The sequence below is a fragment of the Mercurialis annua genome, linkage group LG6 (genome assembly GCF_937616625.2).
Source record: "Mercurialis annua linkage group LG6, ddMerAnnu1.2, whole genome shotgun sequence".
Classification (NCBI taxonomy): domain Eukaryota; kingdom Viridiplantae; phylum Streptophyta; class Magnoliopsida; order Malpighiales; family Euphorbiaceae; genus Mercurialis; species Mercurialis annua.
In genome coordinates this window covers 46,665,925-46,681,313 of record NC_065575.1, presented here as the reverse complement: position 1 = coordinate 46,681,313, position 15,389 = coordinate 46,665,925, and the positions used below count along the sequence as shown (strand labels likewise).

Here is a 15,389-nt window from a genome sequence, read left to right as displayed (position 1 = left end):
GCAGCAAGTTATTCCCGCGTGCATTTATTTTCCTTTCTAACTCTAGAGAATAATTAGATGAAACTTATAAAAGATGACAAAAGATCATCATTTAGCAGGTCTAATAATTTGTGTTCCATTAGTATTCAGCCATTCAAAACTTCCAACCAAAACCTCTGTTTTCAAGATGTGCAGTTTTTCCCATTGGAACTCAGTTACATACAACATCAGAGTAAAATGCTATAGTCCTCCTTTGGCAATCTTGGATGCTGAGAAGTTCTACATCAAACACCTCGAACTGCTTTGAGCTAAAAAATGTGGAAGGTCCTACCTGTAGATCATTAAGATGAGAAAAATGTATGAAGGGATGACGTCTTATCATTATAAATTAGGTAAAAACTGAAACAGCTAGATTGAGAGTTGTCAAAACGATGCAATTCATGCTGCTAATCATGGCAGTCTCGTGTAAGTTGAAGCAACCGATATGATCTAATTAAATGATGCTGTTCTGTTCTTATGGCCAGTTTGGTCTTTGGCACAGAGGATGCCAAAAATGGGAGCATGATCAATGTAACAGGGTTGAAGAAAAACTGACCGGTGGTCCAAGTTCTGGAGGAATTATTATTCTTCTCTTGCCCCCCGGTTTCATATCTCGAATTCCTTCTTCAAATCCTGCATAAATATTTTCTTTTAGTTCACTCATTTTTTGTATGCTTTCTTCCTAAAAGATATAAACAGAAAAGCAGCTCCATAACAGGCAGTCCATCAAGAAGGCAACTAGAAGCATATTAATTTCTAAGAAATAGTATTTTCACCTGGAACCAATGAATTGGTGCCCATACGGATTTTGGCAGGTGCACCCTGTAAATAGGTGCTGTCAATGCGACGGCCTGATTCATTGTAACCAACATAGTGGAAAATCACCTACAGAGATTATAAAAAAGCAAATGTAGCTCAAGTATGAAAAAGATATGGTTCATAGATGCAATTGTTGATATGTTAGTAGTATGAGCATCTACCAATTGTTTTCATAATCACCACTATTTGGTTCAGGTAAACATGTCCTATTTTTTAGAGCTTAACAATATAACATAATGGGAAGATATTAGTAACACCCACCAACAAATGTCTAGCAAAGATTTTTTTGACGCCTTTATAAAATTAATCTAACACAAGCTAGAAATTAACTTCATACTTAATTTACAAACATGACAACCATTTCAAATTTCGAACAGAAGGTTCTTTCAGTTCTGTTCATTTAAAAAGACATCTAATTCTAACTTATCTTTCTAATCGCACCACATGAATTGGCAACTTTTCTAGCTCTGATGCTCGATCTAACGAACAGTTTGCTACTTGGAAATTCCACAATGATTAAAAACAAAAAAACAAATAGCAATGGATTTAAAAGAAAAACCTGTTGACCAGCCTTTGGGCAATCACCTTTACCAACTTCGAAATCCCTATATATAAGCCCTGAGTCGCACCTTATATAATTCTCTGGCGTCACTACGTTAACCTGAAAACCTGAATTATACCCACATATATTATTATCAATTCCACATTGTTTAGAAATGTCGCAGAGAATAGCACTTGCAAAAGAAACACACCTTCTCTAATAAAATTCGGAAACTCTTCGGGTGCATTATTCTCCCTTTGCACGCGTTTATTCTGCTCTAACAATCGTCTCTCATCATACGGACTTTTGCTCTTCGTCTTTCCAAAAGAAGGCGAAGTTGGAAAAACAATCAATGACGAAGCAGAAAAGAAAAGCAAAACCCGACGCCTCACTGTCTCCTCATAATGTATTCCATTTCCATTCTGCAAGCTAAACATACAAGCAAATGTTCATTTCAGAAACTAACATTATCAAAGAATACATAAGCAATTAAAGAGGTTAAATTAGTTAGTATAATATTACCTATCATCACTGAATTTATGACAGCAGCGAACTATAAACTTGTTTGATGAAAATAAATTTGGAGAAGCTGAAATTCTATCTGCCAGAAACTGCAAGTAATTAGGTATCTCACCAAATTCAAATAGTTTCTAATTTATAAGTAGTCCACCATTCCAAATAATTGTGTGAAAATGCAAACTTGTAAGTGAATAGATAAAATTAGATGATAATTGGTATTATAACAGAAGAAAAACTTACGATGGTTTGGGAAGACAAAATGGAGAAGAAGAGAGTAAAGTCATCAGTATTGTTCTGTGGAGCACGCACGGTACTACTTTTTTTTTGTTATCTTCAATTTCTCCCGATTTCATTCATGCTCTAAAACAGGATATAGCGACGCCTTCTTTGTCGTCAAAGGCTAGCATATTAATTTAATAAAGGTTCATTTTACCCCCTGAATTTGGCATAAAAGTCAATTGCTTTAAAAAAAACACTTTGAATTTGACACTTTGGCTAGCTTTACCGTTTAAACTTCAATTTTTTTAATAATTTTCAGCCACGTCAGTTTCAATATGTATAAAATGCCCTGATCATTTTTTTCACACCTCATCTCATGGGTAAAACGAGACAAAAATATCAAATTTATGGTGTTTTTTTATACAAAGTTATAAACTTAGTCTTAATTAATATTTTTATGCCAAATTCAAAAGATAAAATTGTATTATTAATTTATGTGATTACTTTCTTTTTGTTTGATGCAACTGTTGAATTTAATGCATTGGATCGGGATTTGAAAATTTAGTTGATGATTGACACGATTTTTTTTATGCTTTATCCATAAATAATACTATAATAAGTAGTTACCGTTATATTACAATGTATTTAGAAATGAAATTAACAAAATAAGTAAATTTGTACCAAACACTTATTATAAAAAAAAAAATCCATTTCAACTAAAAGATTCACATGATGAGTTAACCTAATAAAACAAGGCTAGAAGAATTACAGTTGAGATTAAAACTTCAATAACTTTGCATTGTTTGAAGTAAACAAACAAATGCTTGCAAACTCCTGAACTACTCAGAGTTATAAGAAGTTGCATCAGACATGTGCCGCTTCTTTATCACTTTGTATACAATCACATTGTCTAACACAAAAGCAAACTACTAATGCACCTCAAAAATTTCATACTTCTTCTCCAGATATGCTAAATGAGTGCTGAACAAGAGTATAAACCTCACTCGGAAGAGACTAAAACGATCAGAGACTCGGTCATGAACAGCACCTACAACAACAAAGAAATGCTGCCATTTCTTCATAACTTCCTCTTCTTATCCTAAACAACGAAAAAGAACGCAACCAACAAGGAAAAAACAGCAATAAAAAAGTAAATTTTCTTATCGAAGTATTCACTGTTCCTGTGTTGACCAACCAAAAACAAAAGAACAAACGACTAAATCCCTAGTAAGTCACACCTCCAGCAGATTGACATTTCAATAAACTTGGATGTCAACCGTAAGACTTCTCAATTGATCATCCCCAGCAGAGCTCCCCAGATCTTTCCTTGAGGGTTTCTGGTTCGAGTGGCATCCAAGCCACCGACATGAAAGTCTAGATATTGCTGCCTGACTGGCATACTGAACCCGGCAAACCAAGCTAAGATCACCCAACATTTTGTTAGCCTCTTCGCTTGATTCAGACCAAACATCATATCCGTCAAGATCTGATTCAGTTACCACCAGAAATGAGCCATCTCCAAATGCTGCCGTGTCCTGTTCGATCTGCTCTTTAGTTGTAATTGTAAAATCTAAGTTTTTCCTTGCTACCATGCAACCAAGGTTGCGAGTTTCCTTCAATTTAAGATAGTAATCCTGAACCGCCTGATTGTCATGACAGCTAAAATGAATTAACGATTTTTAAAATGAAATAAAATTATGGTAAAGAAACAGAATATCCAATTCCCTTGGTATTAACTATTAACAAATTCGGTGTCATACAACACAGGTTGCTCAAAGTACCACTCAAGTCTCAACTTTTGTGCTTCGTCCTATCTGGAATAGCCTCTCAATTTAACTACTGCTTATCCTATGCATAATTAATTTCTTTTCAAATTAGAATTGCAGATTTACAGTTGTAAGTTGGTTGAGGTTCGCAGATTTAACTACTACTTATCCTATTGTGTTTCCCCTCTTTTCCCTTTTTATCTTTTATTGTAAATAATGATGGCAGAGTAAGAAGGGAGCTTAGAAAAGCAGAAACTAGACTTGTCAGACATGATTGTTCTTTAAAGGCTAACAGCTTTTAATTGTAGCACATACCTCCCGTTGGGAAGAGGCCAAAAGTACTCTTGGTCTAATAGCTCTCACATACTCATATGCAGCATCGGGTGTCATATGCCTGTGTTGAACCTGTTTAAGACGAAATTATCAAATAGCTCAAAAGAATGCCAATGAAGGCAGTTGGTAAATCAGTTGATTAGAATTTAAACATACAAGATAACAGAGAACAATGGTGGTACTCCGCCCTCTACCAGCCTTACAGTGGACATATGTTGTCTTCCCAAGGGACGCATTTTCTATTAGAGAAAAAGTTCAAAACAAAATATAGATTAGCAATAAAAGAAATAATATTAAAAGTCATATTAACAAGAAAAGGAAAAAAAACAAGGGAAGAAATCCCTAAATAAAAGCAGACGGAACATCAAGAGCCTGCATACCATGAATAAAGTCTACAGCTTGGCTTATATCAGCAAATGATGGAGCAAACAGGTAATCTCTAGTTGGAATGACCAAATGAACAATATTGTGAGCCTACAAGACCAAATTAATAATAAATACACAAGCAGTTAAAACTCGGTGAACTGATCACACACCACCTAGGCACGGAAACCTTGAGGAAGGTGCGTTTTCCGTTTCTGAAACGTTTCCGTTTCCGAAACTCTTAGAAACTCTCCGGAAACATTTCGGGGCCGTTTCTGTAAATAATAAAAGTTAGATACCAGTTTCCTAAAAAACAATCTTGAAGAATTACTTACAATTTTTTGTTTAAAAGAGTTACTTATAAATTAAAATATACATATATATAATTATTCACCAAGAAACTTTATTATTCACATTAATCGCAATAAACAAACAAACACTCTTCTTTTTTCCAAACACGAAAAAAATCTAATAACACTTATATTTAAATGACTTATTTTATATAATGCAATAGTAATTTATTCGTATAAAAATATATTTTCTATAAGTAAATTTTACTGTACATAGAATTTTATAATTGTTAAAATTTATAATTATAATTATTTACACGTTTCCCGGTTTCCATTACGCACCACACGCACACATATATATAAATATATGTACATCTGGTAGCTGCTACTAGTACTTCCATCCATGGGCTATTGTGAAAAAAATTAAATGTAAAGCATATAGGCGATACCATCAATTATCGTACTCTTCACCAATTTCAAAATTTTAGTTTGGAAAATGAGAAATGGTAGACATAAACTCACATGGTATAGTGATGAAGGAACCAAAGTCTCATATGATTCATTTAACGTAACTACAGCAGAAACACCGAGTTCTTTCAAGCGAGGAACATCTGTAGGAAAGGGAACAGCACCTAACAATATGAACTGCAAAGTAAGAAAAATCAGAACAATATCAAATTAGAATTAGAATCAGACATTTTAAAATGAAACAAGAAAATTGAAAGAACAGATTGAATTTAAACCTGATCAACCCAATCCCACCATCGGAATTCAGATTGAATCTTGTTTCTCAAAACATTATACAACAAAGTCGGGTAAAACAGAGCACGAGCTCCTGCTCCTACCACTACCCGCTTCGCATCCAAACCCGTAACCTTGTTACCACTGGTGCTGCTATTCACCTCCACTTCCACTTCTTCTATATGCATACTAATTTACTCAATTACACACTTCTGATTCTTCTCGTTTTTTCCCCCAAATTTAACAAAAGAGACTTAAATTACTGATCTAAATCAGAACCAAAAATCTAACCCACTAGACAGCCATGAATTACACAACAGGAGCAAGAATTAGCGTGAATTGATGAACAAATAACTGATCGAGAAATGCCCATCCTTTGGAAATCCTAGATTTGAGTAAATTAGGGTTTGGAAAAGAAAAAAAAGGATAAATTATAGAAAAAGATAATTCAAAATCAAATCAGGAGACAAAATAAAAGAAGTTGGTGATGGTGGACCATAACACCTTGAAACGAGACTTTAATTTTAATTTTGAAGAGATTGAGAAATTTGAGGGGTTTTTCTGAAAAGAAAATAAATTCTCCACAGCTTTCTTTTTCTCTCAACGAACGCTTTTCAGAATGCTCGAGCATTTACTATATTATTCAGCGGCAAATTTCTCTCTCTTTTAGTTTTTCCTAATACGCAATTTGAGAAATTAATCGTTATTAAGTAAACGACAATCAAATTTCAAAATGTTTTTAACTGTTTCTTAGTCATTTGGCAACTAACGACAGTGTCGTTTTAATTAAACAGTTTAGATTTAATGTCGTTGCAAATATTTATCAAATAGAATTAACTCATAGATTTAACAAATATCATTTTTCTTGAATACTCCATCAAATAATGAAAAATGAATCAAAGAACACAACGGTTATGAATTTACAATCCTCAGTAGACCAATTTAGTGGTAAAAATTGAATGAAATACATATGAAAGAAAATTTTATGGTTAGAAGGTAAAAACTAAAGACTGATTCTGATTCTGATTCTGATTCTTCATAGAGATGGTATAGAGACAACAAATTTCCACCAAAAACTATAACTTTGTATCTACATAAAAACAAGATGGAGAATCAGCTATCAAACAAGAACACAAGAATGTTCATCTTCATCTTCATACTGATACGTATAGGCCGTTATGGTTCATCTTAAATACTTGCCACTCAACCGCAATCCTTTCGATCTTTCAACAGATGCCACTTTCTGAAGTCTAATCTGCTCCCTGAACTTCGCTATAAACTCACCAGCCTTCCTGTCAACCTCACTAATGTCGTCCCCTGCATCATGCAACACGGTGTCTTCACCAGAGCTCACTCGACTCTTATCCGTAGTCTCGCTCTGTGAATCTTCTTCAGACTCTAAAGTAACGTTCTCCAACGGTTCTTTCTTTTCTTTCATCTGATATCTTCCAAATGTTGGCTTTGGCATATCATATCGAGTATCGAAATTCTTCTTACTTGCGCCGTTTGATATATTGCCGAATCCTTCCCTTTTCATTTCAGTTTCTGCTGTATTTACTGTTTTTGTTTGATTATAACCTTTTTCAGACTGGTCATCTATCTGAGTTTTACTCGTCTCTCCAGCTTTCGATGCCTCTGCAGTGTATAAACCGCTTTTAATAGTCCTAACAGATTTTCCTTTTGGTGCAGCTTTGGCCATCATCCCTTGCTTCATAACTGATTCTAAATAACCCTGTCCCCTCTCTTTACTACTCGGTAAACCCTCTTGTCTCTTCCCGCCGACATCCTTCAACTCATCTTTTAATGATTTCCCACCGACATACTTCGCCTCATTTTTTGAACATTTCCCACCGACATCCTTGGACTCATTTTTTGAACATTTCCCATCGACATCCTTCGACTCAATTTTCGTACATTTGTTCAAATCCTTTTGGAACAAAGAGCCACTACCATATTTCCTCAAGTGAAATGCATTCAATGAAGCGCCACGAGTCTTTGTTGTTTGTGGCGATTGAGAAGCCAATGGATATGATGTGACAAAATCCTTGGTTTTTCCTAATTCTTCTGTTCTTGAACCGGATGAATCCGAAGAAGTCAAGTGAGAAGGAGATAGCATGGTTGGTGAAGTTGAAATTGAACTATCTCGGGAGGAGAAAGAATTAGTCGACCTAAAAGATTGTGATTCCATAGACGCAAATTGAGTTTCATCAACAGAAAGAGGCCTAAAATGCGAAGGACGATCAGCAACAACACGACCAAATTTCTCACTCATTTCCACCCTTTCAGATCTAGAACGCCGCGGAACTCGAGGATTCAAACCAAAACTTTCATTAAACCTCTCCTCCAAGTTTATTGGACCCATATCACCAAAACTCTTCTCATTCACACTCCTCCCAGAACTACTCGAACCACCAACAAAGCTCGAATCAGACTCACCTCCATCGCTAAACTGAGAACTATCTACATCTTTAACCCTCGAATTCAAACTCCGAACGGGCAATCCTAACAGTTTTCGACCAACTACCTGACTAGGTTTCCTAAGTTCATAGTTAACTTGAGACAACACAGTCACTGACTCACCCAATGCATACTGAGAACTCCAAGCTTGAACACAACTATTCTCATCATGCTCAACAAAATTCTCACTCCCATTTTTAGCCAAAGACTGGTAAACATTTTTCTCAGCAGACCCAGAGAAACTCTCATACCCATCTTCAAAAATTGGGGCAACGTGAAAAATCCTAGACACAAAGTTACTGGACGACTGTAAATCATCAAAGTTACTAAAATCAGTGGGTAAAAAATCCCCATCAGCATTTCTACTACTAAACAACCCGTAGGAGACAGCAACACCAATAAACAACAAGTGAATAATCTCCCAGAACTTAGTAATTAGGGCTTGGTTGATAAAACTAGGAGCTTCTGAAGGAAATAAAGGAATAGCAATGAGAAATAATATAAAGAACGCAGACTTACAGATGACGCGAGTAAAAGGTTTCCGGTGAGTTTTGGAGTGAATATTATGGCCAAGAAGCTGGTCCGGCCGCCGCCGGTGAGGTGAGAAAGTGGGGTGGGATCTTGAGTCGGCCATTGATGGGGAGAATAGTACGGATCTTGGTGGTTAGATGGGGAAAGAGATGAAGTAAGGAAGACTTTAAGGACAAGGAAAATTATAGGAGTGAAGAGAGTAAAGTTTGAGAATTTGGTGTCTGAGGAGCAAATATTCAAAAGAAGTTCTTGGTCTAATTATGACCGTTGGAGTTACAAATTTGTCCTTGTTATTTCTCTAGTTTGCATACATAAATTTATATTTAAGGGGTTTAATTTGGCATGTAGTTTAAGTTTAAGAAAGCATAACTCATGTCTCATGGGGAAATGGTGAATTTGCTTATTTGTTTTTTTTATTAATTTTGTTTTTCTAAAAAAAAAATATTATGAAGTCGTCCGCATATATTATAATTTACAGTTTGTTACCTTATGTTTGAAAATCAAACGATTTGATAACTTATTTTTAATTATATCAACGATTAGAGACTTTTGTTAATTCTTTTAATAATTTGACACTTATTTTAGAACGTTTGATGCCTCATTTTTAATTCTATTAATAATTTGGTACCTCACTTTCAAACCTCACTTTTAATTCCGTTAACAACTTGATACACAAATCTAACATAGGGTCATACATGCTCGCATAATTAAATGTGAGATATCAAATTGTTTGATTTGCACACATGAGATACTAAACTGTAAATTATGACATATGTGGGGTTCACATTAATTTTCTTTTAAAATTTTATTTGACTTATTTTAAAAAAAATTAATATATAATAATTTAAAATAAAATATTATACTTTTTAAAGTTAAATGCTAAATTAAAAATAATATTTTAAAAATATAGTAAAAAATAAAATATAGCAAATATGTATTATAGTAAATAGTAAGTCCAATTTGTTTCTTATTTTCTAAGTCACTTTTTTCAAAGTGATTTATGTACCCATTTTGTCTTCAATCAACCTATTATTTTCACATAATATTAAAAATGCACTTTTTTAATGTTTGTCCAAGTAATCATATCATCCCCATTTCATAAACATTAAATATTCTAATTTGCTATTTTTCATCACAAATGAGCCTCAATTGGATTATTTAGTGAAGAAAGCTCAGTTAGAAATCTAGAGTAGGATTAGATATATAATGTGGATGACCGATGATGCATTAATTACAAAACTGTTCAATTATTACCTTTATGAACAAAAAATCTTATTAATTAAAAATAAACTCAATATTAATCAAGTCGAGTTACAATCATGGTTGTTAAATTCAAACCGGACCGGTCTGTTCATTTGGAAAATCCGCGAACCTACCAGGCCATCAATTCGGATTGCTTTAAAACCCTTCACATTCAAGATCCATTGCTTTTCTACCAAACCGTTAGGGTAACTGTTCAATTGGGGCAATTAATTGAAAAATTCGGTTTGATTTGATCAACAATAAAAGAATTTATCCAAAAATAAAGAATTTAATGACATTGTTGAAAATTAAACCTATATTACATGGTATTTAGTGGAAGCATTCAAGACCACTAAGACTACGTTAATTTTTATGTATATTTTTTTTATTTCATAAGATATACTATATGATTATTAGTAGTATAATTTCATATATATTTTTATATAATTAGGGTTGAACTACGGTGGAATCTTTAACTTTTAACCAGGGGCGGAACCAGCCTTATAGCTGAGGTAGCGGCCGCCCCTGCAATTTTTTTTTTTAACAAAAACACCCTTGAACTTTCTTTTTTTTTTGAAAAAATATAGTAATTTTTATGTATTTCGCCCCCTCAAAATAAGCTTTGTATGATTTCGTCCCTCCGTTTCACAAAAGCTAGTTCCGCCCCTGCTTTTAACCCTCTAGTCTCACCGGTTTTATCACCGGGCCGGGTATGACAACATCGGTTACAGTTACTTACCTTCACTTACGTAGTTGAGGTAAACGCTATCGGGCCTGGCCCATTTTTATAGCTACTGTACAGAAAGCCGATGATCTTGACACATAAAACGGCGCCGTTTTGGCTTCTTGAAGACTTGTGTTCGCAGAGAGAAAAAAAAGAAGATGACAGCAATGGCAGGTGGGAGGGAAGAAGAATTCATAGAAGCCGAGAATGCAGAGGCAATAATTACAAGAATTGAACACAAATCTCGCAAGATCGAGAGCTTGCTTAAACAGTTTAAAACTGTCGAAGCTCTCAAAACCGCTCTTGAAGGATCCCCTCCGAACACCCGTGACGAACGATGCAAGGTTTGTTATAAGTACATTATAATTGAAGCTGAAATTTCAGTTGGTATGATTTCTTTTTTGTTGTTGTTATTTTGGCAGTCGGCGAATTGGATAGCGGTGCATCGAGCCATCATGGCTATTAAAGATGTGGATGGAATGTTTTCTTCTTTGGATCCTGAATACTACGATATTCTCATGAAGTAAGCGTTTAGTATTTGATTCAATTTGATTGTTCATCAATGCCGTCATGCTAGTTTAACATTCTAATCATGAGCTCCCTTTCCTAATGATATAGTTGTAGTCTAGGCAGCACGAACACTTCACTCACTCAATTAACGTTTCCCGTGTCGGACACTTGGCGTTTCGGACACGGAACTTCAATTTTAACATAGGACTAACGCTGTTTCCCCGTGTCCTAGTCCAAGTGTCCCGTTTCCCCATGTCCGTACTACCTTGGTAGTAGTTGAGCAAGTCTGATTTGGGATTTTGAATTAAATTGCTCGGTTTTAAGTGGTCCTTTTCTGCAAATTGTTTCTTTTATTAGGTCTATAAAATCCAAATGCATTTGCATTTTAGCCTAGTAACTGTCCTAGTTTCAGTGAACTAAGAGAACATACTCACTGATTATGAATATCTAGTAGTCTGATTAGGGTATCAAGAAATCTTTTCTCTACCTAAAAACTCGATAGATTAGAGGTTTAAAATATTGCCTATCTTGGATGATAGCTATCTTAGGTACGCTTTTTTCGCTCGCCTGATTTTTTCTGCAAAAAATGTTAGTCCTCAGACCACTGTATGACCTTGTCTTTTTGGTATTGTGGCGTAAATGGGTTAGTGTGTAGAAGGAAGATACGATGAAACAGATTTTGTTTCAAGATAGTTCACAGTGACACGGCCAATTCATCATGCTTCTTGAACGTCTTACAGAGTTTCTGCTGTATCAGTATGTACATCGACTGCTCTTGTTGCAATGGATGTCTCAATTTTGATTTCCTGCTTATGCATCAAAAAAGTAAGCGTAATTGCTATTGATAAAGACTTCAAACATTAGAAAATCATACCGGGCTGTTCCTTTTGGCTCTTGCTCAGCCTTGACATCTAATGGATGCAAGAAATTTACTTGATTATCAGAATCTTTTCGGTCATTGTGCTATGTTAATTCTTGAATAAATCTTATGTTGACATTCAAGGATTTTAACATTTCTTGCAACTTATAGTCTTAGTCTTAAGTAAGTGACACAAGCGGCTAGATGAACATCCACTTGGTAGTTTGTTTGCAAAATTAGTCAATTATTTTTGTGTGCCATGATCTACAGGTACTTGTATAGGGGTTTGTCCACCGGCGATCGGCCAACTTGCGATCAGTGCCTTCGGATACACGAAAAGTTGACAGAGAAAGCTGGGCTGGGCTGCATTTTACGTGCCCTCGCAGACACTGTGAATACCGTTTGACTTCATTGCTTCATGCCATCCATAAAATATTGCTTGAAAAAGTATTATGTACCACTAATAGGGAGTATTTGTAGTGTTTGTACTTTATAGCTTTGCTAATATATGCAACCAAATTGTGCAATTTGACTTGCAAGGGAACAACATATCATGATATCATACCTCATAGTGTCCAAAAGCGACCCACCAGCTATGGGCCGGGGCCCCACTCGTTGTAATATAGGTCTGGTTCTACTCCTATGGGTAGGATCTGGAGCTACAGGTCAATAAATATGCAGAGATAGGATCCAGTGGCAAAGATATGGATCATCATTGAAACCAGTGACGATGTGATTGTGTTTTTTTGTGGTGTTAAATGCTATTCTCGTAATGGGCGTTAATGGAGTCTGATTACTGACTCCAGAATTAGACTAGACGGTGACTGTTTTAATGCATTTTCTTCAACTCTTTTTTGATGCTTGAGCTGAAAAGGCCGGGCCACCATGATCTAGGTATAGGCCAGGTGCTATTTTCCATGGTATAATGTCAAAAAAACGGGGGCAGAATAATAAATCCATTATGTATTGATCATTTATAGATGAAATTCACTAGAATCACATGAAATTATTCATATAAAGATGAAAATCATTTGAACAAAGGTCAGTCTCTGAACTTATGCAGAATCAACTATCTCATAATTAACCATTTTATTTTTAGATTGATTAGGGACTATTTATTATTTTTAGATCAATTATCACCTTCATTGAGTTATGCAATGTTCGAACTCATTCACTTCAAACAATTTCAAAGCTAATTGATCTAAAGATAAAAAATGTTACACTTCATTGATTAAAATAGCTAAATTAGATTAATTAATTTTAATTCTCAAAAAAATATTAAATTAATTTTGATATAGAAGTTCAGGGACCCAGGAAGGCCCTTTGCACAAAATCATTCAGGATCAACTTACATTCCTTCATTAGAATAGTCAGAAGAACAACTACTAACTTCCTCATTCTAATATGGTTAAACAAGAGCATAGAATTCGTTTGTCATATCCTTTGAGTTAATTAGAAGTTTCATATTTATAAACACTACTCTGTGACTTTTAAGCAAGTCCAACCCTATACAAAACTGGACCCCAAATACCTCCGAATGTCTGGAGTATCCGTAACCTAAATCTTAACCCTAATCCGAAACAAAGACTTAGGATCGGGAAGCAGAACTATCCATAGATCGATGCTGCTGAATAGGCAATGCTGCCCAAGCCTTAATGGGCATTGGTCGTTGGGGTTGGGGATTCCCCGGATGTCGGTTTGTCGCTGCTACAGCAGCAGCAGCCGACGTTGATGAAACGGCTACGCGCTCGCACGAAGGGCACATGGTAAGGGTGGTGGGAGGGTTCATATGCATGTAGAGCTGTGGGGAGAGCTTCAATGCTCTAAGCTCCTGAACCTCCTTCTGCAACCTTCTGTTTTCTTGTGTTAGATTCTCACAGCATCTCTTCAAATACTCACAATCTACTTCAGTTTGCTTCAACTTTGTCCTGCATCAATTTTAGTCCAATTACTCAATTTTCATCCAATTTAACCAAATCTCAGGACATTTCAAAGTTCCAAAACAGAGCAAATTTTGGTACCAATGCAAATGAATTTTAAAATTTAGTTAAACTTTCAAACATGAAGCATCATCAAATCTTATTGTAATTAATTTTTCATTCATTAACCCTAAACAATTAAAAATTAATTAATAAAACTCTCACCTGGCTCTTCTGTTCTGAAACCAGACCTCCACCTGTCTTGGCCGGAGATTTAATTGCTTAGCTAACGCCAGCTTCTGTTTCTGCAGCACAAAACCAACACCAAATTTTTAAGTCATAAAAATTTGAATATTTAATCTCAGTTTTAAGGAAACTAAAGTTAATTACCGAAGTGACACTCACAGGATTGAGAGTATTATGCTCCTTAAAAGTCTCTTCAAGCAATATAGACTGTTCCTTCGAAAGCCTCAGTTTCTTCCTAGACGCATCTCCGTCACCGTCTCCGGCGCCACCGCCGTCGTCATCATCACTTCCGCCTTGAGAGCAGGACGTTCTCTCCGCCTCAGCTTCCTCACAACCTCCGACCTGTTCCCTCTCACTTCTCTTCCCGCTTAAACTCGAAATAGTACTGTTCGGTGACGAAACGCCGGCTTCGTCCTCGCATTCGACGATTTGCGGCATACGGTTCATATCCGGCACCCGCTGAAACGACCTCGTATCAGTGTTCCTGTCTGTTACAAATTTCAATGGCAATCTTGTAAATAACGCAAACAAAACGAATAGTTTTGAAGATAAATTAAAACTTCCACTGCAAGATTCATTCAGATTAGATCAAATACAAAATTCAACAGGAAAACAAAATAAAATAGTACCAGCTGATTGAAAAAGATCATTCAAGGAAGTCCGGTGATGATTAATCTGAGCAAAGAAGGACGGAAATGGCATGAGATTAAGCTTCAATGAAGTCTGAGGATACTGATTCATCTGGTTCTGGTTCGGATTCTGATTCTCAGCAACACCACAACCCAAACCCAAACTCAAACCCAAACCCGACATATCATCGTCTCCGTTACTCATTTTCTTTTCTCGACAGCCAAACAGAATGTGTAAAGGAAACCAAAGAGTTGCTCTGTGGGTTGAAAATGGTGTTAACAATTAGCAATTTATAATGGGGTGAGTTTTTGTAGGCAGAGAGGTCACAGACTTTTACTTTAGAGCAGTACTATAGTGAAAGGATGGGACGAGTCAGTGAGTCCATTTACATAAAGATATAGAGAGAGAGAGAGAAGCTAGAGTGTGACAGACAGTGACAGACAGGTGGGTATAGATTCAATCATGACCTCTGCCAGTGCCTCTCTATTGGCTTCATTTCATCTATTCCCCTTCTGTCACCTACTTTTATCTCTTTTTACCTTTTTACCCACGGTTTAACCCAACCACACCTTCACCATGGTTACTAACTTAGCCTTAAAAAGCGGCTTTCTTCGCAGCTGACCGTTGACTGGAGATGATGATGATAATGATGATAAAGGTAA

The 15,389-nt window shown here is 35.8% G+C and overlaps 5 protein-coding genes across 5 annotated transcripts; 1 reads left to right on the top strand and 4 right to left on the bottom strand.

The window, feature by feature from the left end:
- Positions 1 to 64: 64 nt before the first annotated feature.
- Positions 65 to 2,277, bottom strand: LOC126686963 (peptidyl-prolyl cis-trans isomerase FKBP20-2, chloroplastic). Its single transcript, XM_050381280.1, has 7 exons — positions 2,138 to 2,277; positions 1,901 to 1,975; positions 1,590 to 1,807; positions 1,397 to 1,506; positions 795 to 903; positions 575 to 651; positions 65 to 310 (listed from the first exon to the last, which is right to left on the bottom strand). The coding sequence occupies exons 1-7, from the start codon at positions 2,248 to 2,250 to the stop codon at positions 191 to 193; spliced, it is 822 nt and encodes a 273-aa protein (XP_050237237.1). The 5' UTR covers positions 2,251 to 2,277; the 3' UTR covers positions 65 to 190.
- A 496-nt stretch (positions 2,278 to 2,773) lies between these two features.
- LOC126653485 (phosphatidylglycerophosphate phosphatase PTPMT2-like) lies at positions 2,774 to 6,258 on the bottom strand. The gene is made up of 6 exons (XM_050347387.2): positions 5,612 to 6,258; positions 5,391 to 5,513; positions 4,596 to 4,689; positions 4,372 to 4,454; positions 4,198 to 4,287; positions 2,774 to 3,759 (listed from the first exon to the last, which is right to left on the bottom strand). The coding sequence occupies exons 1-6, from the start codon at positions 5,795 to 5,797 to the stop codon at positions 3,373 to 3,375; spliced, it is 963 nt and encodes a 320-aa protein (XP_050203344.1). The 5' UTR covers positions 5,798 to 6,258; the 3' UTR covers positions 2,774 to 3,372.
- Positions 6,259 to 6,463: 205 nt separating this feature from the next.
- Positions 6,464 to 8,849, bottom strand: LOC126653756 (uncharacterized). The gene has a single exon (XM_050347695.2). It carries the CDS (start codon positions 8,698 to 8,700, stop codon positions 6,793 to 6,795), a length of 1,908 nt encoding a protein of 635 aa, XP_050203652.1. The 5' UTR covers positions 8,701 to 8,849; the 3' UTR covers positions 6,464 to 6,792.
- Positions 8,850 to 10,685: 1,836 nt separating this feature from the next.
- On the top strand, positions 10,686 to 12,656 carry LOC126688057 (actin-related protein 2/3 complex subunit 5A). The gene is made up of 3 exons (XM_050382622.2): positions 10,686 to 10,907; positions 10,986 to 11,086; positions 12,203 to 12,656. Exons 1-3 carry the CDS (start codon positions 10,722 to 10,724, stop codon positions 12,336 to 12,338), a joined length of 423 nt encoding a protein of 140 aa, XP_050238579.1. The 5' UTR covers positions 10,686 to 10,721; the 3' UTR covers positions 12,339 to 12,656.
- Positions 12,657 to 13,190: 534 nt separating this feature from the next.
- Positions 13,191 to 15,198, bottom strand: LOC126688056 (homeobox-leucine zipper protein HAT3). The gene is made up of 4 exons (XM_050382621.2): positions 14,727 to 15,198; positions 14,257 to 14,585; positions 14,077 to 14,156; positions 13,191 to 13,860 (listed from the first exon to the last, which is right to left on the bottom strand). The coding sequence occupies exons 1-4, from the start codon at positions 14,929 to 14,931 to the stop codon at positions 13,521 to 13,523; spliced, it is 954 nt and encodes a 317-aa protein (XP_050238578.1). The 5' UTR covers positions 14,932 to 15,198; the 3' UTR covers positions 13,191 to 13,520.
- Between the last annotated feature and the right edge of the window lie 191 nt (positions 15,199 to 15,389).

Coding starts and splice junctions, on each gene's coding strand:
- LOC126653485 (XM_050347387.2), bottom strand. CDS start 5,797: ATGCATATAGAAGAAGTGGAAGTGGAGGTGAATAGCAGCACCAGTGGT. Junction 5,514..5,611: donor GGTGGGATTGGGTTGATCAG/GTTTAAATTCAA, acceptor CTTACTTTGCAG/TTCATATTGTTAGGTGCTGT. Junction 3,760..4,197: donor TGGCCTCTTCCCAACGGGAG/GTATGTGCTACA, acceptor CATGACAATCAG/GCGGTTCAGGATTACTATCT.
- LOC126688057 (XM_050382622.2), top strand. CDS start 10,722: ATGACAGCAATGGCAGGTGGGAGGGAAGAAGAATTCATAGAAGCCGAG. Junction 10,908..10,985: donor CCCGTGACGAACGATGCAAG/GTTTGTTATAAG, acceptor TTATTTTGGCAG/TCGGCGAATTGGATAGCGGT. Junction 11,087..12,202: donor TACTACGATATTCTCATGAA/GTAAGCGTTTAG, acceptor CATGATCTACAG/GTACTTGTATAGGGGTTTGT.
- LOC126688056 (XM_050382621.2), bottom strand. CDS start 14,931: ATGAGTAACGGAGACGATGATATGTCGGGTTTGGGTTTGAGTTTGGGT. Junction 14,586..14,726: donor TGATCTTTTTCAATCAGCTG/GTACTATTTTAT, acceptor AATTTGTAACAG/ACAGGAACACTGATACGAGG. Junction 13,861..14,076: donor TTTCAGAACAGAAGAGCCAG/GTGAGAGTTTTA, acceptor AAATTGATGCAG/GACAAAGTTGAAGCAAACTG.
- LOC126653756 (XM_050347695.2), bottom strand. CDS start 8,700: ATGGCCGACTCAAGATCCCACCCCACTTTCTCACCTCACCGGCGGCGG.
- LOC126686963 (XM_050381280.1), bottom strand. CDS start 2,250: ATGAAATCGGGAGAAATTGAAGATAACAAAAAAAAAGTAGTACCGTGC. Junction 1,976..2,137: donor TTTTGTCTTCCCAAACCATC/GTAAGTTTTTCT, acceptor TCTGGCAGATAG/AATTTCAGCTTCTCCAAATT. Junction 904..1,396: donor GCCCAAAGGCTGGTCAACAG/GTTTTTCTTTTA, acceptor TAATCTCTGTAG/GTGATTTTCCACTATGTTGG.